At 54.1% G+C, this 25,923-nt stretch overlaps 2 protein-coding genes across 2 annotated transcripts; both read right to left on the bottom strand.

Annotated features, from left to right (window-relative positions):
* Positions 1-1,470: 1,470 nt before the first annotated feature.
* Positions 1,471-3,751, bottom strand: CASP14 (caspase 14). Its single transcript, XM_040990428.1, has 6 exons — positions 3,725-3,751; positions 2,812-2,961; positions 2,502-2,727; positions 2,248-2,364; positions 1,986-2,089; positions 1,471-1,575 (listed from the first exon to the last, which is right to left on the bottom strand). Exons 1-6 carry the CDS (start codon positions 3,749-3,751, stop codon positions 1,471-1,473), a joined length of 729 nt encoding a protein of 242 aa, XP_040846362.1.
* Positions 3,752-16,811: 13,060 nt separating this feature from the next.
* CCDC105 (coiled-coil domain containing 105) lies at positions 16,812-21,972 on the bottom strand. Its single transcript, XM_040990178.1, has 7 exons — positions 21,403-21,972; positions 20,028-20,132; positions 18,451-18,649; positions 18,044-18,210; positions 17,789-17,884; positions 17,548-17,661; positions 16,812-17,063 (listed from the first exon to the last, which is right to left on the bottom strand). Exons 1-7 carry the CDS (start codon positions 21,970-21,972, stop codon positions 16,812-16,814), a joined length of 1,503 nt encoding a protein of 500 aa, XP_040846112.1.
* Positions 21,973-25,923: the final 3,951 nt, after the last annotated feature.

Here is a 25,923-nt window from a genome sequence, read left to right as displayed (position 1 = left end):
GGGCAGGACAGGTAAGGGCTGAGTTGGGCAGGTGGAAAGAGGCTGGGGAGAGAGGTTGGATGCAGAGATGTAGATCTGAGAGGATAAAGGTTCCACAAGGGGGACCACAGAAATGCATGTCACACTGGCTGGGCATGGTGGTCTGGGGTGTGCGTGTGAAGGGTGAAGGAAGAAATTGCAAAATGATACCCCCCAACCCATCCTCTCCTCTCCTGCGCCATCCCCAACAGGAATCCGAGGTTGAAAACTCCAGGGAGTGTTCGGGGGAGGGACTGAAAAGGAAGGAGTTGTCTTGGCCGTGTGGTTTCTATGGTGACAGGTGTGGCTTCAGGTGGCTTGAATGGTAAGAGGCCATCAACGTGGTCTCTCTGGTCCACCTCCCAGCCTGGTGCCGAAACTCCACAGTGGGGAGCTTGGCTGGAGTTCCCGCGAGAACGAATGCCTCCAGGGACTTTTCTTGAACAGCAAGAAGTTTTGTTTTTTGTTTTTTTTTTTTTTTTTTAGATGGACCACGTCTTAGCAGAGAGCAGGGAAGGAAGCTGGGGCTCTGGGAGGTCCAGCCTGGACCCCCTGTGTGATGTCTGAGACGAGACTTGACATTCTGAGCTTCCACTATCCCCAGGCAGACCCCAGGGGATGGCCTGTGGCACCAGCACACTTCGGATTGGTTGGGGGCTGGACATGTGAGCAGGTGCAAGGGGTGGGTTTTCTGGGAGAGAGGGCAGTGGCCAGGGTTTTGTATGTGTGTGTACGGGTGTTAGGAGAAAAAGAGCCAGGGCGAGAGGGGACAGGGGGTGGTTGGGTTCTCCAGCGAGGACATGAAGCTCTCTTCTGTAGGGGCAGGTGTCCAGGCATCTGATGTTTCCACAGAAGAGAGGCCTTGGGGAGGGAGGGAGGGGAAGAGGGAGAGAGAGAGAGAGAGAGAGAGAGAAAGAGAGATGGATGGAGGGGGAGGTGATAAAAGGGTTCTAGCATCACAGAATCCGCAGTGTCCAGGAGGGACTCACTTGGGCAAGGGAATGGTGTGGGCGCAGGAAGAGGTGCTAACTCCGGGTGAGACACAGCAGCCAGTAAGGTGAGACCGTGTCAGAAGGTGGTACGATGGCTTTGCTCAGTCGTGGAAAATCTGGAGTTTTACGTGGTTCCCTTCGTGTAGGTGATTCCCCAGGGCAGAGATGGGGGGTGGATTCGGGAGGGAAGGCGGGTGATAGACACAGGGACTGCGGGAGGTGGTGTCGGCATGGCTGTGACGCCCTGTGCCTACGTCAGGCTGACTCCCCTCTAAGAAGGAGAGTGACAGGTCGAGGGCACGTGGGAGTTGCAGGGTGATGGATGGACTGGGCACCGCTGAGCCCGGCGAAGGCGAGGCACTCGGGGAGTGATGGAGGTGGGGGGGGGCATCTGTGAAGCAAGGAGAACCTGTGGGACCATGGCTGCTCCCTGCCCTTCTCCTCCTCCGCCCCGCCCCCACTACTGCAGGTAGAGTCGCTTCCGGAGGGTGCTTTGGATCTCAGGGTTCACTTTTCTGGCCTTTCCTTCCTGGATCAGCTCTGCTTCAGCCATCCGCCGGGTCACCTGCAGCAACAGGTGGGAGAACAGGGGGTGGTGGGTGCCCAGGCGGGAGTGTCTATGGAATCATTGACAGAAGGGCGCATTCTCTCTCTCTCTCTCTCTCTCTCTCTCTCTCCCTTCCAGGTCATGGTACAAACACACAAATCTCAGAAAAGCAAAATCTGCCCCACTGTTGGTGACAGCAGCCAAGGCATTTATTTCTAGAAGTTTCCATTAAAAAACAAAAAAAAACCAACTCACTTCCTGTGGGCCTTGGGTCCCTGGGAGACGGACATGCTACTCCAAGTTGGATTGGGGGTACAAGCGGTGGAGAAAGGGAAGGGAAGGGGGTGTATCTTGGGATGCCACTCACTCCACGCTTGGCCTGCAACCGTTTCCCCCCCCTCCCCGGGGGGGGCCTTGTCTGGACTCACCTCGGTCAGAAGCTCCAGGATGGGGCCTTTCCTGTTGATGAACACGTCGGTTAGGGTCTGGATGAAGTAAGAGCCTTCCTGGTCGTGTCTGTAGGCGATGTAACCTGGGAAAAGGGGACGCAGAGATGGATTCGGAGTGGGTGGGTCGGGGAGCTGCAGGCTGTGGAGGGTTCAAGGGTTGGGACTGGGAAAAAACAGCTTGAGAGCCCGGGAACTGTGGGTGAGCGGCGGCAAGCAGCTGAGGACAGCTGGGAGCTCCCACCTTCCACTGTGGAATAGATGTGCAGAGCATCTGTGTAGGTGGGGATGGTTTGGGGGCTGTCTCTGGCGATGGCCATCAGCTGGTCTTCACCCACCGTCTCACCGAGGTCCCTGTGTTCTGAACAGAAAGAGCTAAGGTTAGCGAGGAAGACGTGGACCCGGGCTAAGGCACAGGGCAGTCTTGGGGGGTGGGGGTGGGGGTGGAGTGGCCAGGGCAGGAGGACGTGGGCTCTGTGCTGTGGTCTCTGCTCCCACCTCCTCGACAGGCCTGGATAATATACACCTTGGGTTTGGCCCTCAGAGCCTTGCAGTTCTTGTTGTTGAGGACCTCAAAGAGGCCCTCCAGCTTGACCATCTGCCCGTCTTCTCCCTTGAGGACGCCTTCCTCCCCGTGCGCCATCAGGACCACAAAGGCACAGCTGACGGGACCTTCCCAGGTGTCCAGGGTCTGTTGGAACTTCTCCAACTCTTCCTGGAATTGCTGGGACGAGAGGGAAGAGCAGATTCAGGGGAGAGCCCTGGGCCCAAACCCAAACCCTTGCCCTACAACTACTGTGCTGCGTACCTGGGCAGTGGGGTCCCTCTTCACCGTGCTCTTGAACCCCAGTTGCTGGAACATATTCTCTAAGGCGTCCAGGTCTACCTCAGAGCCCTCCCGGGCTTTGGTAACGCACAAAGTCAAGGCCAGTCGGGCACCTGACATGTCATATCTCTCCTAGACCAAGGAGAATTAGATCAGCCAAGGAAAGGTCATCGTAGGGAGCTGCAAACACCCTTCCAGAAGGCCCGAGGGTGAGGGCGCCAGGTGAGACGGAGGAGGCGCAGGTAAAAATTCTAATAAAAAACCTCAGAATTTCAATGAAAAAGTAGTCCCCAGTATTACACGGATTCACACTCGAAAGTTATTTATCGTTGATGTAAAGTTCAACTTAATTAGGCAGGGTCCTTTCTTTTGAACTTTCTAACCCCACCTTTCAACTGTTTCCGTCCAGTGTGGACTTGGTTGAGCCCCCAATCCTTTCTGAGTCCCTATTTCCAAATACAGGCGAAGAGCATAAATGAGATTTTTGGAAATCTCTGCCACAGGGCATGGTTGATGCCTCTCTCTCTCTCTCTCCCTCTCTTTCTCTCTCTCTCTCTCCATCCTTTCTGAGCATTCTTCCATGACTTCCTCCCTTGGAGAGATCTTCCCATTTCTGAAGCCAAGGCTGAGCCTCCATCGATGGCATCTGAGACAGACAGATGGTGGAGTCGTAAGATCTCTTGCTGGGAAGGGACCGGATACAACGGTGTTGGGGAACATGGCCCTTGTTGATGGCTCTCTCACTTTGGGTCTAGCTCTGCTTTTTTTTCTGGCCATCTGGTTGGACACAAAGCGCCTTCTGGCTCTGAGGACAAATCGTGATTGATCGCTGCCACATTCTACAAGAAACACACAGCATCTCATCTCTCTATTCCTGCCCCCATGCCCAACTCACCTCCTGCAGTGGCCGAGGGTTACTCATTTCTCCTTCAGTCCCAAGTGCAAGAGCTTGGCACTCTTTTCTGATCCTGGTGATGAGAAGACAGAATGGAGATTTCCGAGGCGACGTTGAGAGGTTTGGAGGACAGTTTCTAGATTGATAGCATTTCCCCATCTCCCTGCCTCCCCCCCTTTTTTTTTTTGCATTTTTTCCTCAACCTAGAATGCTTCTTAACCAGTTAACATCCTTCCGTGAGTATTTGTGTGATCTAGTCTGACACATTTTCCCGTCAGCCATTCATCTATTTTCTGCCCATCCATCAACCTAATCATCCATCCCTTCACACATTTATATATCAACTCACTTGCCGTACACATTTATCCATCCATTTATCCATCCATCCATCCATCCATCCACCCATCCGTCCACCCATCCGTCCACCCATCCATCTATCCATCCATCCATCCATCCACCCATCCATCCATCCACACACCCACCCATCCATCCATCCATCTATCCACACACCCATCCATCCATCCACCCACCCATCCATCCATCCATCCATCCATCCATCCATCCATCCATCCATCCATCCATCCATCCATCCACACACCCACCCATCCATCCATCCATCTATCCACACACCCATCCATCCATGCAACCATTCATCTGCCCAGCCAGCCAGCCAGCCAGCCAGCCAGCCAACCTCCCACACACCCAACCACCCAACTGATCCATGCACTTATCAATCTAACTATTCCTACACCCATCAACCTGTTTTACTCCCATCATTTCAACTTTCCATCTATCCAATAGTCCTTCTAACTAATCATCCATGCCTCTACCTGTCTGCTTACTCATCCACCCACATACTATTTTTACCTACCCAGCAAATACATTCTGGGTATCTCTTACGTGTCACATGCCTGGGTGCACACTCCCTGTGCACATGTAGCTCTAATCTATGACACATAAACATGATCTCTTCTATTCCTCTCTGTCACACACACACACACACACACACACACACACACACACACACACACACACAGAACCAGTGCTATGAGGAAAGGAGAGGAACCGACAAGAGCACAGTTCTGGAACCAGATCAACCGGAATCAAGTCCTACTTTTGTCCCACCCAAAAAGATGACCTTGGGCATCTCATCCCCTTGTCAGACCAAATGTTCTCGTCTTAAAAGGGCCCGAGAGGAGCACTGAATTCTGTGGACAGCACTGGCGAGGCAAGGTAGGTCTTGTAACCCTCACTCACCACCTGAGAGTCACTTCTTTCTTTGTCCTCCCCCGGCTCTGCCTGTATAAGCTTGCTTCACAGCCATGCCTCTTCTTCTCATGACAGACCCGATAGCTCAATTTCCAAGACCAAAAGCCCTACCCTCTTTTTTTTTTTTTTCTGCCGACACTTTGGGAGTAGACACAGGGATGGTATGGGGGAGCAAAATTTGTTGGAGAAACAAATGCAGGATATCTTGGGTGGGTGGATGGACATTTTTTTTAGTTCTGCATAAAGTGGCCAGAGTATCCATTTATGGAGGGTGGAAAAGAGAGAGAGAGTGAGCGATCGAGTGAGCGAGCTAATTGCTGCCAAATCCTTACCAGCGGTAGAAGTAGTTGTCGCTTAAGGCCAAGCGCAGTCTCCCCAGGATTGTCACTCACCTGGCTTACAGCTCAGGGCTGGGCACCAAAGAGCTCCTCCTTGCACGGATCTCAAGAAGAAGTGGTTGACAGCGTAGGACCTTGGCAGGTCTCTCCCAAGAGGCCCGTCTCCGGATTAGGCGGCTCAGCTGTCTGCCCCTTTATGGCCAGCGAGTTTTCTGTCGCTCAAGCTACTTCAGGAACAAGGACGACACACCCTTGGCACCCAGCCCTGGTGTGGAAATAGAGCCAGTACCTATGGAGTAAGTGGTGGCTCAGTGTTCACCTGTGGTCAGAGCGGCTGAGATAAAGCATCTAAATGGTGCCAGCCCCAACCACAAGGTCCCCCGCTTCCACCCTGGTTCTTGCTCACCTGGTTACCACCACCCGTCCTTCCCATTACCAAACCCACAGTGTCCATTTCCCTCCGTCGTGTAGAGAATACCGACCTCACTTGCCTATTATCTCATCGGATCATTGGCAGCCTGGGTGACAAACATCATCACCTCCAGCCTGCAGGTGGGGAAACTGAGGCTCGCCGAGTTGGAAACTATTGTCCAAGTTGAAGAACCAGTTATTGGCACAATTGTTGTTCCAATCCCAGGAGGATCTGATGCAGCTGAAGCTTCGTGTCCTGCCTCGGCCGCTCTCCTCTTCTCCATTCTTTTCCAGAATTTTGTTCCATGATTCTATTTCACGCTAATGACTTCAGCAAAGGATAATTCGCATTGCATGAGACGCACCGGTTTCCAGCGTCTCATTCAACGATGTTAGCGTATTCACGATGTTGCCACCCTACCGAAGTCCAGTCCCCCCGAAGAAACTCTATGCCCTTTTCATCTGTCACCTCCTGATCACTTCCCAGCTCTAGGCACCCACCAGTCAGCCTTCTGTCTCTACGGATTTCTCTGCTCTGAACATTTCACAGGAATGGAACCACAGGACATAGGCTCTCCCGAATGTGACCTGGGTCTTTTATGGTGTCTTCAAGGTTCGTGCCCGCGATAGCAGGTGCATGAACCACTCTTCCTCGTGGCCAAATCATACCCCGTGCTGTGGTCTTTATGGCCGACCTTGTGCTTGTCCTGTGGAAGAGCCCTCGGAGTGTTTGCACCTGTTCAAAAGCTGTTGCTGTTTGTGCGCAAGTCTCCATCGGGCCCGCAAGAGTAGAACGCTCCCACGTCATCGTCTGGCGCAACTGGATCATTCCTCTCTTGGAAGGCTCCTTCTGCACCCCGACCAACACAAGCCCGGGGAACCTGCCTTCAGTTCCTGGCTCAGAATGGACGCAGTTTGTTGGTGGCCTCCACCAGCCCATTATTCTGTGACGGGCTTGCCTCACTCGGCGGCACGCAGGGTCGTCTTTCCCCAGCAGGACAGACGAGAACAGAATCCTGGCTTGGCGATCTTCGAACAGCCTTTTTATTGTGAGTGCAGCTTCATGGATTTTCACAAACTCCACGCACCGCCGATGCAGGGCGTGAAAGTGAGCGGCTGGCTGACGTTCCCCTCGCGCTTACCCTCTGCCTACCGCTGCGTGCTCTCGCTTCTCCACGTGTGATGCCCACAGATGATTACCGTATTGATTTTCTCCTGCTTTCTGCCATCTCAGATGGAACCCTGGGATAGGCTCTGTGTGTGTGTGTGTGTGTGTGTGTGTGTGTGTGTGTGTGTGTGTGTGTGTGTGTGTGTTGCGGCTTCTTTAGGTCGATGTTTGTGAGAGTCAACGGCTTTTAGTTTGGCTTGAAGATCCCAAGTCTTACCTCTTTGAGGTTGTGTTTCATTTCACCAGAATGTAGTCCCCATCCCCTTTAAAACAAACAAAAAAAGATTTATTTGTTTGTATTGCAAAGTCAGATCTACAGAGAGGAGGAGAGACAGAGAGGAAGATCTTCTGTCTGATGGTTCACTCCCCGAGTGGCCGCAATGGCCGGAGCTGCTCCAATCTGAGGCCAGGAGCCAGGAGCCTCTTCTGGGTCTCCCACGCGGGTGCACGGTCCCGAGGCTTTGGGCCGTCCTCCACTGCTTTCCCAGGTCACAGGCAGGGAGCTGGATGGGAAGTGGAGCTGCTGGGATTAGAACCGGCACCCCTATGGGATCCTGGTATGTGCAAGGTGAGGACTTGAGCCACCAGGCTACTATGATAGACCCTTCATTGAAATTTCATGCCATAGATCACAGATACACTTAATTTTATCTATCTATCTATCTATCTATCTATCTATCTATCTATCAATCATCTGTCTTCTATGAATTATCTGCCTACCCATCCATTTTTCTGTCATCGTTTATCCATCTGCCCATCCATCTTCCTTTTTCAAAAGTTTTATGTATTTTTATTTGAAATGCAGATCTTACAGAGAGAGAAGGAAAGACAGAGAGAGCGAGCAAGCGAGAGATCTTCCATCTGTTGGTCCATTCTCCAAATGGCCACAATGACCAGAGCCGCGTTGATCTGAAGCCAGAAGCCAGGAGTTTCTTCCGGGTCTCCCACGTGAGTACAGGGTCCCAAGGCTTTGGACTGTCCTATGATGCTTTCTTAGGTCACAAGCAGGGAGCTGGATGGGAAGCGGAGCCGGGAAGTGTAAGGTGCGTGCCAGACGCACGCAAGGGGAAGACTTTAGCCACTAGGCTACTGTGCTGGGTTTGTCTCTCATTTTATCTGGATCAGCTCAGCGGCACCTCCGGGTTTGATCGGGCATCCAACATTTCCTAGAACAAATGTGCATTTTGTCACTCCCCTGCTGCCGTGTGTCTCTGTTTGCTCCCTGACCAATGACGTCAGCTTGGGCGGCTTTGCACGGGGACCCGAGGGGGCCGTTTCGGGAGGATAACGGCTCTAGAAGTAGAGATATTCCTTGCTAGGGCACAGACATTAGCAGGCTGCCAAGGGGTGGTCCTGGTCCCTGGCTTCTACTCTAGCCTAGTCCTGGACTGTTGCACAGATTTAAGAATATGAATTTCCAGGGGATAGAAGGTCTCCGTCTGTCGGTGTCTGACTTTCAAACAAATGAAGAACGCTTTCAAAGAAGAACACGCATCTTCATTGAAAAATAACACCAGAATGTAGAAAGATGTGAAGTAGGGCTTAAGCCAATTTCTCGCCTCCCCTACATAGCACCTGCTGAAGCTGTGTTGTGTCTGTTCTTTGGGCCCCCTTGAGATCGCAGGATCTGAGAAGGGGCAATGAGATCTAGGTGTTGGGAGGATGAGACGCAGGTCCAGCACCTGGCCTTCTCGAGAGAAACGCACCCAAAATCAATCCCTCTCCCCAAGTCTCAGCAGAGTAACAGAAAGCAAGCGACTTCACCTGTAGCCTTTGCCGTCACATCCGCAGACCACATCTTCGTTCGTGGATACTGACCTTGAGTTCTTCTAGTTATTGTGAATTGGGCTGCAATGCGTCTCTCTCTCTCCCTCTCTCTCTCTCTTTTCTTATTTATTTATTAACATGGATTTTTTTTCCCCCCAGATGTGGCCTTCACTTGAAAGATATTCCTAGAAGTTAGATATTTGGACCATATTGTAGCTCCATTTATCAAATTACTTATTTGGACGGCAGAGTAACAGCAGAGGAAAGAGAGAGACAGACAGAGAGAGACAGAGAGAGACACACACAGAGAAAGAGAGAGAGATAGAGAAAGGCAGAGAGAGAGAAAGACGGAGAGAGAGAGAGACAGAGACAGAGAGAGTGAGAGAGAGAGAGAGAGAGAGAGAGAGAGAGAGAGAGAGAGAGAGAGAAAGAGGGAGAATCTTGCATCTACTGATTCCTTCCCCAGATGCCTGAATCAACCCAAACTAGATCACGCCAAAGCCAGGCTCTGAGAACTCCGCTCTGGATGGTCCCCAACCCCAGACGATTGCCCCCCCCCCCCCGACGTCCCAGACGCATCGACAGGCAGCTGGGTCGGAAAGCAAATAACCAGGACTTGGAAACCAAATAGCCACTGTGATAATGGGATGTGAAGTCCCAGGAAGCGGTTTAACCCGTATGGCCACAATGCTTGTCCCATTTTTACTTGCTTTTTTTTTTTTTTCGGAGGTATCTCCATACTGTTTCCACAAGGGTTTTCCCAGTTTGCATCCACAGCAGCTGTGTGCGGTAGACACCCCATGTCGTGGCTGACTTCACGCTGCCCACACAGCATCACTAAGATGCAGACTGGGGAGGGAAGACGTTCCTGTGGGTCTCTAGGAAGGCTGGTGGGCTGGACTGGCTGTGAAAATATTCAACATTTGTTTGTTTATTTGAGAGAGAGTTGGGTCAGGCCAAAGAAAGCAGCCTGGGACTCGGTCCAGATCTTTTGTGTGATTGACAGGAATCCGACAACTGAGCCATTACCAGCGCCTCCCCCGGGGTGTTCCCTGGCAGGAAGCTGGGATCCGTGCGGAGCTGGGACTTGAACCCGAGTCCTCTGATGTGGGACACAGCTCCCGCAAAGCAGCAGTTTACCCACTGTGCCCAGTTGCCTGTCCCTGTCACTGAATGTTCCAGAAGGAGGAGGTGGGTGGACAAATGTGTTGAGATGTCCTGGTGTTCCTTTTGATTTGATTTTTGTAAATATTTATTTATTTCTATTACAAAGTCAGATATACAGAGAGGAGGAGGGATAGAGAGGAAGATCTTCCATCCGATAATTCATTCCCCAAGTGAGCGCAATGGCCGGTGCTGTACCAATCTGAAGCCAGGAGCCAGGAGCTTCCTCCAGGTCTCCCACGCGGGTGCAGGGTCCCAAGGCTTTGGGCCGTCCTCCACTGCTTTCCCAGCCCACAGGTAGGGAGCTGGATGGGAAGCGGAGCTGCCGGGATTAGAACTTGCACCCATATGAGATCTTGGGGCTCCTGAGTGACCCTGGTGGTCAGTGCAAGACAGTGTGGGGAGCCAAAATTGGAACTGAGTAAGGACCAGAGAAAGCTCCTTGCCTGAGTCCAGAAGGAAATTTACCAATCCTTCCATCTTTGAGGACCCCGCGGGGCTCCTGGCTGTTGCTTTGAAGTCATTCGACCCTATGAGGAGGGTTCTGGAAAATGCGCTGGTGTTTCTCCCAAGGGTTGCTCAAGTCCTCATCAGTTTATGGAAGATGAGAAGCCAAGGGGAGGTGGGGTCCTGGCTCCTCAGACGCGTGTTGGCACAAGTGTCAGCGTATGAGAGAAAGATGCGTCAGTAGATTAGAGGGATCATTAGCTAATTGGTCAATTAGTTAAACTGGTTGATGGTGTCCATCGGAGCTATTGGATAACGAGGAAGCGTTAAGACCGCGTGGAGGAATATAGGCCTGGGAGTTATAGGGTTTGCAGTGGCTTTTCCACAGCCTCGCAGTTTACCTGAACCTGAGAAATGAGTAGGTGATTCCCAGATGGGACAGGGAAGAGACAGGGATGGAAGAGGAACCCCACCTTGGGAAATAAATGGCAGAAATGGGAAGAGAGAGCTTGGGGTGAATAAGGCCAGCAAAATGATCTGGGTGTCCCCGCCATGACAACCACACGCAGGAGTTAAAATCCAGCGTATCTAAATAGCAGACTATTTTTTTAAAAAAAGGATTTATTTATTTTACTTGAAAGAGAGAGGGAGGGAGAGAGAGAGAGAATGAGAGAATGAGAGAGAGACCCCTTCCATCTGCTGGTTCACTTCCCAAATAGCCATAATTGAGCTGAGCTGAAGCCAAGAGCCAGGAGTTTCTTCTGGGTCTCCCATCTGGGCGCAGGTGCCCAAGCACCTAGGCCACCTTCTGCTGCGTCTCAGGGACATTAGCAGGAAGATGGATCAGGTGTGGAGCAGCTGGGACTAGAACCAGTGCATTGGCGGGATCCCAGCATCACGGGTGATGAGCTCGCTATGCCATCATGCCAACGTGTTGCTGGGCTAGCTATACCCCTGTGTTGATTGCCGATACACGGTAGCCCAAAGACGGTAATGGACGCGGAGGTGGGCGACCCGAAGAACGGAGAAAGCCACATGGCCTCTGACACTGCCTCACACGATGGCCCGTGCACATCTCATCTGTGGCCACGTGGGTGGGCCCACAAGCCATCGCGTGCGGCAGTGTCAGAAGACGGATACAGCGTTCCCTGCCTCGTGTGCGGACGGCGATGAGAGAATCCTCAAGAGAGAGAACCCAGTGGTGCCGTCGGGGAGGGTGGGAAGGGGCTGGAGGAAAGAGGGTTCGTGGCACCGGGGCACAGGGTGCAGCTGGAGGGGGGAATAACTCCTATGTTTGCAGGTACGTGTTCACACGTATGTATTGAAGGGAGAGACGAGAGTTAAGGGTGCAGAACAGAGAGAGAGAGAGAGATCCACTCACCAGTTCACTCTCCCCACTTCCTCAACAGCCAGGGCTGGGCCAGGCTGGTGCTGGTAGCTCAGAACTTAATCCACCTGTCACCGTACAGATAACAGGGACTCAGCATGGAAGCGAGCACCTGCTCTCCATCAGGAAGCACACGAACCACCCACTGGACCAACACCAACAATGGCGTTTTTAAGGCTTGCCTGAAGCTGACTTACCGGCACATGGATTTGGGGGAGGTGAGACGTGCGGTCTCTAAGAACCCCTTCCTAGGATTGTTTTGTTTTTTTTTTTTTGGCAAAAACAGTTCAGAGAAAGAGAGACTTTGAGATACACCTGTTCTCTGAATCCCCTGGTGGGGGATGTCCCGGGGAGAAGCTGTGGACGCGGGATGATTCGGGTCCCCTCCCTGGGGCACGGAGCGCTTTCCTTTGCCTGCTGCCTTGCCGACACCCGAATTCAGCCCACGCTGCAGCCTCGAGCCCCTGACCTCGGTGGGGCCCCCCCGCTCTCCGACAGTGATGCAACAGGGCGGTGTCACCCACAGACTGTTGGGTAATGCCTTGTTACCCTGGGGGCCACACGCGCCCCAACATGAACCATTGATCGGCATCTTGTCGGGTAGCATTTTGTCAGCCACAATCCGGGAAGACGCCCAGGGGCCCTCGGGCACGCCTCCCCTCCCTGAATGCATTACAATTGTGCAAGGTCCTGAAGCTGCAAGGTGCCAGGGTCGGGAGCCTGCCGCTGTGATGTGGCAAGCTTCCACTCGGGGAATTTTACTGTGCCTTTTCGTGTGTGCGCGTGTGCATGGTCCTTCTGGTGCTGCTTGTTATATGCTTTGCTTTTTTAAGTATAACTTTTGTGACTCTATTCCTTTAAAAAAAAAAACTGTCGAACGGCAGAAATACAGAGAGAGAAGGAGAGACAGAGAGATTCAAAAAGGAGGCATCGGCTGTGGCTGAGCTGCTCTGATGAAACCAGGAGCTACTTCCAGGTCTCCAACATGAGCGCAGGGGCCCAGGCAACTGGGCCACCTTCGACTTGTTGCCTTTCCAGGCGTGTCAGCAGGGGGTTGGACAGGAAGTGGAGCAACTGGGACTCGAACCGGCATTCTTATGGGATGCTGGCTCTCCAGGCAGAGGCTTAACCCACTGTGCCCCACTTGTTGCCCATTTTCATAAGATCCAGATCTGTTTAGGGAGGGGTATGAGTGGACTTTAGAAGGCCTGTGGGAAATGGGATGAAAATGTGAAATTTATTTTGGGTGTCCAAAAAAAAAAAAAAGTTTGAATTCCACGCATAACAGGGATCTTTAAAAAAGTTCGTGGAACGTAGGTATTATGAGAAAAGCTGTATGCAGATTTCACAAATGTGTTGCAGTACCAGATGCTGACTTTTAAAAATTGTATTCGAGGGGCCAGCACTGTGGTGCAGTACGTTAAACCTCTGCCTGTTGACCTGGCATTCCCTCCTGCAGCCGGTTCAAGTCCCAGCTATTCCACTTCCAATTCAGCTCCCCTGTCGGTGGCCTGGGAAAGCAGCTGAGACTGCTGCTTCAAGTCCTTGAGACCCTGCACCTGCATAGGAGACCCGCAAGAAGCTCCTGGCTCCTGGCTTCAGATCAGCGCTGGCCATTTGGGAAGTAAATCAGCAGATGGGATATCTCTCTCTCTGTCTCTCTCTCTGTCTCTCTCTCCCCTTCTCTGTCAAATCCATCTTTCAAATAAAATTCTCTGGTTCTTTCCCAAGATGCCCGTCATGGATCAGGCTGAGGCCAGGACACAGGCGACGAGTCCGAGTGTCCCACGTGGGTTGCAGGGACCCAATGACTGGGGCCGTCGGCGCAGTCTCCCACCCGGCTCTGTCGGGCAGCTGGAGTCAGGAATTGGCACTCCGCTGTGACCCCACAGGCGTCGTGACTGCTGGCTTACACAGCCACCCTCAATCCTGTTTTGTCACTACCCTTTGATTTCAGGATTAATTTATTTGAAAGGCAGAATAACTGATCAGAGGGAGGGAGGGAGAGAGAGAGAGAGAAAGAGAGAGAATGGAACCTTCCACCCTCTGGTTCGTTTCCCAAACGCATTAGGTCGGGAGGCAGCTCCTGCCGGGTCTCCCCCTTGGGCGGCAGAAGCCCAGGACACCTGGACCAGCTTCCGCTGCCTTCCCACATGCGTTAGCAGGGAGCTGGATGGGAAGCACGGAGTCTCTGGGACATGACTGCAGGCGTTGCTGTACAAGAGGCACCCCACGCCCGCCCACTGCACCCACCTAAGCTTCAGGTCCTACAGGCGTTCTTTTAACTGGCTGTCTCTTTCCCGAGTGATAGGATTAAGGGATGCCCCCCCCCTCTCTCTCTCACGGGGTGTTTTCATCATGGGAAATCTAATCCCGATGGCTTAGGTAGGCGAAGCTGGCTCCCCTGGTGCTGGGCACATTGGGAAGGCAGCTCTCCAAGGCCTCCCACCTCTTCCCTTTGTGGCCCTAGCAGCAGGACAGATAAGAAATACAAGAAGGAGGGGCCCCGGCACACTAGCCTAGTGGCTAAAATCCTTGCCTTGAACACTCTGGGATCCCTTATGGGGCCTGGTTCTAATCCTGGCAGCCCCACCTCCCACCTAGCTCCCTGCCTGTGGCCTGGGAAAGCAATAGAGGACGGCCCAAAGCCTTAGGACCCCACACCCACGTGGGAGACCCAGAAGAGGCTCCTGGCTGCTGATTTTGGATTTTTCTTTTTTTTTTGGAAAGTCAGATTTACAGAGAGGAGGAGAGACAGAGAGATCCTGCATCCACTGTTCACTTCCCAAGTGACTACAATGGCTGGAGCTGAACTGATCTGAAGCCAGGAGCCAGGAGCTTCTTCCAGGTCTCCCACACAGGTGCAGGGTCCCAAGGCTTTGGGCCGTCCTCCACTGCTTTCCCAGGCCACAGGCAGGGAGCTGGATGGGAAGCGGGGCCGCCGGGATTAGAACCGGCGCCCATAAGGGATCCCGGCACGTTCAAGGCCGAGGACCTTAACCATTACACGATCGCGCTGGGACCTAAATATATATATATATATATTTTAATGATATATTTATTTTTATTTGAAAGGCAGGTTTACAGAGGAGAGAGAGAATATCTTCCATCCATTCATTCATTCAGTAAACGGACTCAACAGCTGGAGCTGAACTGATCTGGAGCCAGGAGCCAGGAGCTTCTTCCTGGTCTCCCACGCGGGTGCAAGGGACCAAGGACTTGGACTTTTTTGCTGCTGCTTTCCCAGGCCATGAGGAGAGAGCTGAATTAGAAGCAGATCAGCTGGGACGTTAGCCAGAGTCCATATGGGGTGTGAGCACTTGCAGGTGGAGGATTAGCCTGTTGAGCCACCGCCCGGGCCCCTAAAATGAAAGAAGACTGCTTGCTCAACGTTCCTTGACTGTGTCCCTGTTTCCCCAAGGTCACTTCCTTTGCACTGTTGAGATGGATGAACACCGGTGGCCTTGACCAACAATTGCAGAGCCCCGCCCCTGTGGAGCCCCTCTTAGCTGCATAGGTGATTCCGGAAAACGCCGGTTCTGCATCCCCCAGCCCGTTGCTGCTTCCTTGTGCGCACCTGGCCAGCGGCTGGTGCTTCACGCGCAGAGGAGGAGGAGGAGGAAGGAAGAACTGCCTGGCCTTGAACTCCGAACCCAGGAGCTGAGCCTCGTTCAGCAAGATGGGCTCGTTCCACGGTGGGACGCGATGACCTCACGGCAATTAGGGCCGGCTGCAATCCTGGTGCAATTCATGAGATGCAAATAAGAGGACTAATTAGCCTGGGTGAGTGCCGCGGGCCGGTAGCACTGGCGGCTGCGGGTTCTCTTGCAAGCAAGAGTGGCAAACATGTTTTTGTGTTCAGTGATGGGCGAGGGGTGAGACTGGAGCAAAACAGGTGCCAGGTCACTCCTGGGGAGACGTTCAAGGGTCCCGGCTGGGGAAGGGGATCCCTAGGGGTACACACATGACGCCACGTCGGCTCCAGGATCCAGATCCACCTGCAAGTCCTCTTCAGGGTCAAGGGAATGTATTGATGGGATCTGCACGGGGGGGGGGTGGTCTCTGAAGACCCAAGGTGTCTAAGGGCAACCACATTTTCCGTGGGAGTCTTCCACAGGTGTTGGGAATGCTCCATGAAGTGGCACAGAAAAAGGCTGGTCCCCATACCGCGTTGGGAAGGGAAGTTTTAAAATGTCTAGAAACTTTATATTCTTTGGTTAATCTGAGAGGCAGAGAGAGAGAAGAGAGCCAGCCAAAAAACAAACAAACAAACAAACAAACAAAAAAAAAAACCCTCTTGCATCTGCTGGTTCACTCTCCAAATGGCCACCACAGGCAGGAACTAGAAATTCCATCTGGGACTCTTCATGTGGGGGGCTGTTGCCTGTCCAGGCACATGAGCAGGGAGCCACACTGGAAGTGGAGCAGCCGGGACTCGAACCGGGCCTCCCATGGGATGGTGGTGCCACAACGCAGTCCTTAGGTATGGTGGAGAGGACGGTGAAGGGTGGCGGCTTGAGTAACTTCATCTTCCACGGGGTATCTCTTTCATTGCTGCCCTTGACCTTCAGGCAAGGGCATCTGCATGGGGAGGGGATTTGTGCAGGGTGTGACCATGAGGAGGTGGGGTCTGGGGACAAAAATCTTTTTTTAAGATTTATTTATATTTATTGGAAAGGCAGATCTATAGAGAAGAGAAGAGATAGAGAGGAAGATATTCTGTCTGATGGTTCACTCCCCCCAAGTGACCTCAATGGCTGGAGCTGAGCCGATCCGAAGCCAGGAGCCAGGAGCCTCTTCCGGGTCTCCCACACGCGGGTGCAGGGTCCCAAGGCTTTGGGCCGTCCTCCACTGCTTTCCCAGGCCACAGGCAGGGAGCTGGAGGGGAAGTGGAGCTGCCGGGATTAGAACTGCCCATGTGGGATCCCAGCGGTTGCAAGGCGAGAATTTAGCTGCTAGGCTATCGCGCCAGGTCCCTTTATTCTCTTTTAAATAGAATTCCGCTTAGAAAATGCCAGGGAGGGAAGTGAAAGCTATGGCTGGGGGAGAGGGTGTTGTCCGGTTCAGCCTGGGGGTTTTGGGGTTAGGGCCAGGGGTGTGGGGAAGTGGGGGCGGTGGGAGGTGGCTTTGCTGGCATCACTTGGGGACCACGCAGGCAGCATCGTGGCCCGGCGGCGTGCGGGGGTCCCAGTCATTCACCAGGCGCTGCGCTTGCTCGTAGAAAATGTGCGAGTGCTTCTGGCGCAGGCGCAGGCGCACCACGTTGGCGTCCACGTCCTGCCCGACCTTCTTGTAGTTGAGGTTCTGGGCTAAGTGTTGGCGCGTGGCAAGAAGCTTGTCCAGGTTCTTTGCCACGTTGGAGATGTGACGCTGCAGCTTGTCTGTGCCCTGGGGGAGGGGGTGGTGGAGGTGGTGGCGGCGGCGGCGGCGGGTGGACACACGCATGGGGCAGGTGTGCATGTGGGACGTGCGACGTGGATGGGCAGTGGGGGAGGCACACACCTGGGCCAGGTGTGTGTGTGTGTGTGTGTGTGGAAGGAGGTGGCCGCTCAGGGTGGCCAGGTGTACTGGAGAAAGAACCCTTCTTCCTCCCCCAGGACACAGAGGAAGCCGAGGCCCGGTGAGAGAGAGAGTCCATTCCAGGACAGATGTGGAATGCATCTGGCCAGAGGTTGAGAAGACCCCCTGAATGGATGCAGGTGCAGGTATTGCAGAGTACCCCATCGTGGACAAGGCCAGAGCCGGCGAAGGAGGGAAGGAGTCCAGCTCTCTATCTGGACCAGGTAAAGAAGAAGCCCTTCCCAGGGCGCGGGCTAAGGAGACATAGAAGGGAGACAGGGAGACGGGGGAGGGATGTGCGAGGAGGGCGGACCTGGGCGAGGCGTGTGGCCTCGGGCAGTTGTGTGCCCACGTGTCTCTGGTACACCCGGACCAGGGGTCGATCCAGCTTCTCTCGCGTCTCCAGGTGAAGTTTGGACAGAGGACCCTGTGCGGGGTGCGGACAGCGCGGAGTTTATTTTCCCATCACCCCCTCACCCTTCTCCCAGTTGGGGGCCCTCGGTGGGGCGAGGGCGGGGCAGGGAGGGAGGGAGGGACCTGTTCCCAGCCCATACCTTGATGAGGCCTCCGGTGACATGCATCTCTTTGCTGAATTTTGTGCACCGGTGGATGGTCCCTCGCATGAGCCCTAATGTCATGTTCATCCTTTCCTGGGGTTGGAGATGGAGAGCACAAGGGCGATGGTGGTGGTGTTGGGGGGGGGGGGCGGGTCGCGCGCACACTTCTCACCCCCTGCCCTCCAGGCCTGGTTCTCCCCTCCCAGCATCTCCATCCCTCTCCCGGCAGCCCCTGCGCCCTAGCACCCACACCTTCAGCTCTGAGGTCTCACGCATCTTCTGCGCCAGCGAGGCGCACACGCGGTCGCTCATCTGGTGCTGGCGCTCACCCACTTCCGCGTCGTTCTTGGCCATTTCCACTAGGGTGTCCTTCGACTCGATTAACAGCCTCTTGGCTTCGTACAGAGCTGCGGCGCACTCTGCCAAGGCACCGGGCCGGTGCACGCGTGCGCACGTCGGGGAGCCCAGTGCCCCCCGCATACTTGCCTTTCCCCAGATCCTGACTTCCTGGGTTCCCCACACCCTCCCTTGCCTTGGTGGTGGCGGCGATGCTGTGCTGTGTGTGGGCGAATGAATGAATGAATGAATGAATGAATGAAGGCATGTGAGGCTGATTTTTGGATGGACACCAGGTACCCTGCCTTCCCCGGAAGTCCTACCTGGGGTATAGGTACCCACAGGGTCTGCAGGTGGCGTTTTCTGGCCCTGGGTGCGGGGGGTCGGGGGCCGCGACAGGTTCACCCAGGAGTGACGGCCAGCCTGTTCCAGGACCTTGTCCAGCGGCTGGTTCATGAGGTCCACGGCTTGTAGTCTCTCCTTGGAGCAGAAGCCCAGGGTGTCTCTACAGGAGGCCAGAGCCTGCAGGCGTTGGGATGACAAGGCTGTGAACCTGTGACTCTTTCCTTTGCTTTTTTTATTGGTTTCCACGCTGGTAAAAAGCTTTTATTTATTTTTCAAAAACAATTGTATTTATTTATATATGGAAGGTAGAGAGAGAGAGAGAGGGAGAGAAAAAGCTTCCATCTGCTGGCCCATTCTCTTATTGCCTACGAGGGCTGGAAGGTCCCAATCAGCATCCAGGTCTCCCATGTGGATGGGATGGGTGTGGCAGGGCCCAGGCACCTGCTCTATTCCCCCACGGTGCCTTAATAGGGAGCTGGAGTTGGGAGTGGAGCCGGGACTTGAACCTGGGCACTTCAGTGTGGGCTCCTGGGTGCCAAGCACCTGCTCTGCCTTTCCAGGGTTTGTTGTTAATTCTTGGAAAGAAGCGATTTCCAAGTCCAAGTGCCCACAGCCTCCTTGCCCTCTGTTCTGAAGGTTGTCAATGACTTCTTCACTGTCCTGCTGTGAGGGACAGGAGGGGCCAGCTTGGGGCTTCTGTGTCCAGCTGTTGTTGGGTTCCTGGGACGTGGATATGGGATGCTGGTGTCACGGGTACCTGTGCCCCCAGTGCTGTGCCTTGGTGGCTTTCTAGGAGAAAATGGACAGTCGGGTACGCTCCCTACCTCTTGCTCTGTGACACCCCAGGCCACCACCCCAGACTATTATCTGAGCCAACTGGATTGTGAGCCTCCAGAAATGTGAGTCAAAGAGAAACTAGGCCTGGTGAGGTAGCCTAGTGGCTAAAGTCCTCATCTTGAATGAGCCAGGATTGCATATGGGTGCCAGTTCTAATCCCACGGCGGCCCCACTTCTCATCCAGCTCCCTGCCTGTGGCCTGGGAAAACAGTCAAGGAAGGCCCAAAGCCTTGGGATCCTGCACCTGCATGGGAGACCAGGAGGAGATTCCTGGCTCCTGGTTTTGGCTCAGCATCAGCTCTGGCTATTGTGGCTACTTAGGGAGTGAATCCTCAGATGGAAGATCTTCCTCTCTGTCTCTCCTCCTCTCTGTATATCTGACTTTCCAATAAAAATAAATAAAAAAAATTTTTTAAAGATACCTCTTGGGGCCAACACTGAGGCACAGTGGGCAAAGCCACTGGCTAAGATGCCATCAGCATCCCATGTGGATGCTTCTGTTTCTTAGGAGACCATGAGGATTTGATGCAATGGCTGCAGAGTCTGGCCCGGGTCTGAGACCCAGACCCGGTGCCACGTCTGTCTTATCTCTTCTGCAAAGTGGAGGAGCAGCACCGACTGAAGGAGGTGCCACCATGCCAGTCCCCAGGGTCACAGGACACCCCCCCCACTCCATCTCCCCGGCACCCCTCACCCCCCAGCTCCCAGGATCCCTTACCTTGAGCAAGGCCTCCGACTGTTCCATGTCTTTCTCCAGCCTCCGCTTCATGCCCCACAGTTCCTCTCTCTCCCAGGTAAGTACACTGTCAGCTTTGTCGGGGACCTGGAAGGCAAGGGAGGCACTGTCTGACAGCCCCGGGAGCTGGCTCCTTCCAGGCGCTGAGAGCGCTTGGCGACCCTCACAAGGCGCTTGGAGAATAAAGAGGCAGCGGCATCCTCGGGGGGTGGCACAGTCTCAGAAGCGTTGATGGTTTTTCCTATTTAAAAAGATGTGTTTTATCTGAAAGGCCGAGTTACACACACAAGAGACAGATAGATAGATAGATAAATAGGTAGGGAGAGAGGTATTCCATCCACTCTTCAAAAACTGGGAGAGAGAGAGAAAGAGAGAGAGAAAGCTGGAGCCAGGATTTTCATCCAGGTCTCCCACATGGATCCAGGAGCCCATCCTCCACTGGTTTCTGATGTGTATTAGCAGGCAGTTGGATTGGAAGTGGAGCAGCCAGGACAGGAACCCGTGCCCCTAGCTGTGCACTGCAGACAGAAGTTTAACAAGCTGTGTCACAGCACTGGTCCCAAAGCATGGTTCTTTTAAGGGGCCCTTGCTGGGTCAGGGTGGTTGGGGGAGGATCTTACTTTCTGGAATTTGGGGCTGGGGGCTTCCATCTCTGGCACAGGGCTGGGATGGAGGTGACTTAACCTCGGAGGAGGTGGGGACCCGCTTCATGGATGGTCTCGCTGCTCTGGCCTTACACGTGGAGAGACCTCATTGCACAAGCATGTGGAGGTTTTTGCCTGTTGGGGCTTGCCCCATTAGCAGGTGCCTCACTGGGCTAATATGGTCTCCTTCCTCTTCAGGCAGCAGACTTTGGGGCGCCCTAGACAGAGAGCCATAGCTCCCGCCCCTCTTGGGTCACTCCCCAGTTGCTTTGCAACAGCTTAAGGCACTAGACTGCGCAGAAGACAGGAGCCAGCAATTCCATCCGGGTATCCCACTCTCCTGCTCCAACCGGGTTAGTGGGGACCCAAGTATTTGAATCGTCACCTGCCCTGCTCCCCGCGCATGAGCAGGAGCTGGAGTCGGGAGCCACAGGCAGGGTGTTTCCACGTGGGATATAGACTTTCGCAAGAGGCAACTTCATGTCCCTGCCACCCACCTGCTCCGGGAATGGGGGATGGGTTTGATTTTACTTTGGGTGGCTTGGGATCTTGCCATCACCTGCTATCCTCGGCTAGGGGCTGGGGGTGTTTGCTTGTGGGCTTCGAGGTGCGCCTCTCCCGGTCTCCTCTCTTTTTTGTGTGTCTCGGAACTTGGGGCGGAGGAGGAGTGCCACGAGGTATTGGGGGATAGGGTAGGGTTGCGGGACCCCCACCTTCTCCGACTTGGGCCGGTAGCCTCTCAGCTTGACGCTCTGTTGGTTGACGAGCAGGCCCTTGCGCACCTGGCTGAGCCTGCGGTCGGTGGCGTCGCGCTGGCGCTGCACCTGTCGCAGGCGCGCGTTGATCTGGTGCTGTGCGCGGCCCAGGCGGGCGGCGGTGAGGCGCGCCCCGCGCGCGTGTGCGTGCACCACCTCGGCCGTCTGCAGGGCGCGCGCGTCGCGGTGCAGGGGCAGCGGCAGGCGCGCGTGCCAAGCGGGCGGCTTCATCTTGCCCTTCCACAGGGTGACGCCGTCGCCAGGGGGCGGCTTCTCCACGGTGCTGCCGCCTTTGAGCATCTCCACTCGAAAGCGCCAGGGCAGGATGTAAGCGGCGCGGCACAAGTGGCGCGCCACGTGAGGGTCGCGCACGCTGTCCTTCGGTTGCCACATGGTCACCACCTCCTGCCCGCAGCGGTCGGTCAGGTTATGCGCTCGGCGCGTCGCGGCCTGTGCCGCCTCTCGCCATGCTGGGGCCCCCACGCGACTGTCCTGGCTGAGCTCGGCCGGGGGCGCCAACACGGGCATGGTCGCTTGCTGGGTGCCCCGGGGGTCTGACACCCGGGATCTCAGCGCACACGAGTAGCTATGTCCCCTCCTTTGCTAGCCACGCACTCCGCTTCCCAGGCTTGTGGAGGGGGAACGGGAGAGTGTTGGTCGCCATGGCAACTCAGCAACAACGCAGAGCGTTCCAGGCGTGGGGGAGGGGTCGCACGGAGCCCCTAGGGGCGCCTGGGACTTCCGCGAGCTTGGCGGAACCGTGCGCTTCGCCAAGGACCATGCCAGCTTAAACATCACTGTTTTGATGTAGTGCGCGCGCGCGCGTGCGCGCGCGCACACACACGCAGATTTTTTTGTCTGCTGGCTCCCTCCTCAAATGCTTGCAACGGCACAAGCTGGCACACAGCAGGTGTTCAAGATGCACAAGGCCAGAATGAGATTCTCAAAGTGCAATGAACAATGCTTCTATTTTTAAAAGAAAAATTGTTTTTATTAGATAGGCAGATCAGATTTAAAGAGAGAAGAAGAGAAAGATTTTCTGCTGGCGTATTTCCCAAAAGGCCACAATGGCCGGAGCTGATCCAATCCCAAGCCAGAAACCGGGAGTTTTTTTTTTTTTTTTTTTTTTCCCCAGATCTCTCCCATATGAGCGCAGAGGTCCAAGGATTTGGGTCATCCTCCACTGCTTTCCCAGGCCAGGATGGAAAGTGTGCAGCTGGAACACAGACCAACCAGTGCCTAGACGGGATCCAGGTGCTTGCCAGGTGAGGATTTAGCCACCGCCCCATTGCGCCGGGTCCTAATGAATGACATTGAAGTACATCGTTTGGAAACATTTAGTCCACCTGTAGGCGGTGTCAGCCAGCGCCTCTGTCTTTTTTTTTTTTTAAGATTTATTTTATTTTTATTGGAAAGGCGGATATACAGAGAGGAAGATCTTCCATCCGATGGGCCGTCCTCCACTGCTCTCCCGGGCCACAGGCAGGGAGCTGGATGGGAAGTGGAGCAGCCGGGATTAGAACCGGTGCCATATGGGATCCCGGGCATGCAAGGCGAGGACCTTAACCACTGTGCCACCGCACCGGGCCTAGCGCCTCTGTCTTAATTCTCAAGTAGGCCCATTGCTCCTCAGGACTGTTTTATCCTCATCTTAGCAGGAGCCCCTCTCATGACTCACCTCCCAGGCACCCGCGTGACTCTTCATGGTCCTTCCGTTGCTCTGGGCTTTTGCTTCCTTTGGACTTGCCATTCAATAGAGTCCTCCATGGTGTAGCATCTGTGTCCGTTTTTCATCCCACACTCTCTGTTTTCCAAGTCTGCCTGTATTGCAGCCGTGGACTCATGCCTTTGCATACGACAGATTTTATTGATGTGAAAAGCAGAGGAGAGAGAGAGAGAGAGAGGGAGAGAGAGAGATCTTCCAATCCATTGGTTTACTCTCCAAATGGCAAGAATGGCTGGGGGCTCCTGGTTCCTGGATTCAGCTAGGCAGAATCCAGGAGCTGGGAGCTGTCTTCATGGTCTCCAACAAACATGGGTGCTGGGGCCCGAGCATTTGGGCTGCCCTCTGCTGCTTTCTCAGGCACCTTAGCAGACGACTGGACTGGAGATGGAGCCGCTGGGGCTGGAGCCTATATGAGATACCAGCAGATAAAAGCTTTGTGTACAATGCCACGGTGCTGGCTTCTTATTGCCTCATGATATTCACACGGACCACACTCTTGCCAATGGAGTAAATGCTATTACTCGGGCATTGAAATTGCTTGACATGACCTCCTTTTCGCTTTCTGATCCCGATTATTTAAAAAAAAAAAGTATTTTATTGTCAAAAGAAAGATAGATGCTAGAATTTTTCCTCCTGTTGGTTTTCTCCCTAAATGGCCCCCAACAGCCAGGCTGGCACATATTGTACCCAGGAGCTCCGTTCTGGACTCCCGGATGGGTGTCAGGTGCCCACAGCACCTGCTGCTGTCCCTGGCATGTTGTCAGGCAGCTGGATGAAAAGGCAGAGTGTCCGGAGCTTGCATGGACACTCGGATGAAGGATGTGCCAGTGTGGCAGGTGCCAACCTAACCCGCCGTGCCGTGACGTGCCCTCCGCTCCCAAGTGTATTCGATGATGGAAATCGCCCTCTGGTTTTGTATTGATGCTTCGCGGAGACTCCGCTCTCGGCGAGCTTTGCTGGAGTCTCCTCTGTTGCAGAAGGGACGTGGCGAACTAGCATGGCTGAGGAAGGAGAGCTGTCACAAACTCCTAAACTTTTTTTCCTTTCCTGTCTCTCTTGTCCCACGGAGGGCTCCCCCCTCCCCCCCCACCTGCTGGAGTGTGTGTGTGTGTGTGTCACCTGGAGACGCCCTGTGGCGTATGGCATGTCGCACGGAGACGCCCTTCCCTTGGAGATCTTGGGCACGCCATTCTCCCAGACCCGTTTTCAGGGTCCCTTCTGGGGCTGCAGCTGCTGTTTTTGGAAGGTGTCCCCTTTTGCAGATAATCAAATCCATGGGCCTCTCGCTCCTGGGAGACGCGACCCAGAATCCAATTTGTCTTTGAGAAATGAGGTCAATTTCCTGGTGGAGGTGTCGGGGAGGTGGCAAGGAGCCCCAGGCCGGGAGAGGAGGTTCCTGCCAGTGGCCGAACTGGCTGTGCTGGCCGGCGAGTGGTCCCAACCGGACCACATTGGCTGAACCCCTGTTGAGTTCCCTGACATGACTCAGGCAAAAGTCCTCCGTTTGATGTGAAAATTGTGGACACCCCACCTACAAGTAGCTTTAAAAAAGTAATAGGCATTTTTTTGTGGCTGAATTTTTTTTTTTTGAGATCTCCTGCAGGTACAAGTGTAAACAGTGTTTGCAGCCAAATGAATTTATCATTTCATTTCATGTGGCATGAACATATTTAAAAGAATGTATGTGAAAGCATGATGAGACAGATCTTCCATCTGCTGATTCACTCTCCAAGCGGCTGCAATGGATAGAATTGAGCTGATTTGAAGCCAGGAGCCAGGAGTTTCTTCTGGGTCTCCCACGCAGGTACAGGGTCCCAAGGTTTTAGGCCATCTACGACTGCTTTCCCAGGCCACAGGCAGGGAGCTGGATGAGAAGTGGAGCAGCCGGGATACCAACCGGGGTCCATATGGGATTCTGGCGCGTGCAAGGGAAGAAATTTAGCCACTAGGCTACCTCACCAGGTCCAGCAAATAAAAATTTTTAAAGTCCCCATCCACTCATCCATTTAAACCAGTATTTTAGCTGGACTTTTCTGTTTCCCAGGCTTAGTAGCAGCCACACAGTCTAAACCTCTCCTTTCTGCTCTGCATATTTCTTCTGAAATTCTGTTTGCTCTCAGGCACCTGACTTCCACATCACAGTCATGTTGGTTCATGCGGGTGGCCGGGGCTGGGTGGGTGAGGAGGGGAGGGGAAGGTCCCAGCCCTCTCTTTGTGTCACCCCCACCCCTGCACCCCCTGGATTTCCACTCTCACCCAAGGGAACAGTGTCGGGGCGCTGCAAGATGCTAATGAAAGCCCCCTCTCTTAATGACACTGGGGGTTTCGGGGGATGCCGCAGGCCAGTGCTGTCCTAATTAATTAATTAATAGGGAAAGGTTCCCACAGAGGAGGTAGCCTCAATTCTTTTTCCTTCTCTCGCTTGGGCCAGCAGCCAAGGGGTGGGGGGTGAAGGTGGGGCCTGGGCCAGGTTGGCACGCTTGATGCGCTGTCATTCCCAGAGGATCAGGGGCCGTCAGAGCTTTGTGCCACACTGGCCAGTGGCTCAAATCCCAGCCATACCATTTCTGAAACGCTGCCAATCCCTGGGGTGGCGGGGGGGACTCCTCTCCCCATCACCTCAATGGTCTTGTCCATCTGGGAGAGGGTGGACCCTTACCTGACAGGGCCAGGGGGAAGTGCGAGGCGCCCAAAGCAGAGTGGAGCCCTGAGTTTTAAGAATATTCCTTTTACAAATTGATAGCATTTTAAGG

Source organism: Ochotona curzoniae, unplaced genomic scaffold, assembly GCF_017591425.1.
Source record: "Ochotona curzoniae isolate NIBS_2020 unplaced genomic scaffold, NIBS_Ocur_1.0 contig_605, whole genome shotgun sequence".
Lineage (NCBI taxonomy): Eukaryota > Metazoa > Chordata > Mammalia > Lagomorpha > Ochotonidae > Ochotona > Ochotona curzoniae.
The sequence above is the reverse complement of the archived record's forward strand: the minus strand, read 5'-3'. Positions and strand labels throughout refer to the sequence as shown.

Bases quoted from the DNA above. Each gene is read 5' to 3' on its own strand.
- CASP14 (XM_040990428.1), bottom strand. From the start codon at position 3,751: ATGAGTAACCCTCGGCCACTGCAGGAG. The intron at 2,962-3,724 runs GTGAGTTGGGCA...TCCTTGGTCTAG, and splicing joins ACCCTCGGCCACTGCAGGAG to GAGAGATATGACATGTCAGG. The intron at 2,365-2,501 runs GTGGGAGCAGAG...CTTTCTGTTCAG, and splicing joins TATCCAGGCCTGTCGAGGAG to AACACAGGGACCTCGGTGAG.
- CCDC105 (XM_040990178.1), bottom strand. From the start codon at position 21,972: ATGCCCGTGTTGGCGCCCCCGGCCGAGCTCAGCCAGGACAGTCGCGTG. The intron at 18,650-20,027 runs GTAAGGGATCCT...CAACGCCTGCAG, and splicing joins AGTCGGAGGCCTTGCTCAAG to GCTCTGGCCTCCTGTAGAGA. The intron at 17,662-17,788 runs GTATGGGCTGGG...CACCCCGCACAG, and splicing joins TCACCGGAGGCCTCATCAAG to GGTCCTCTGTCCAAACTTCA.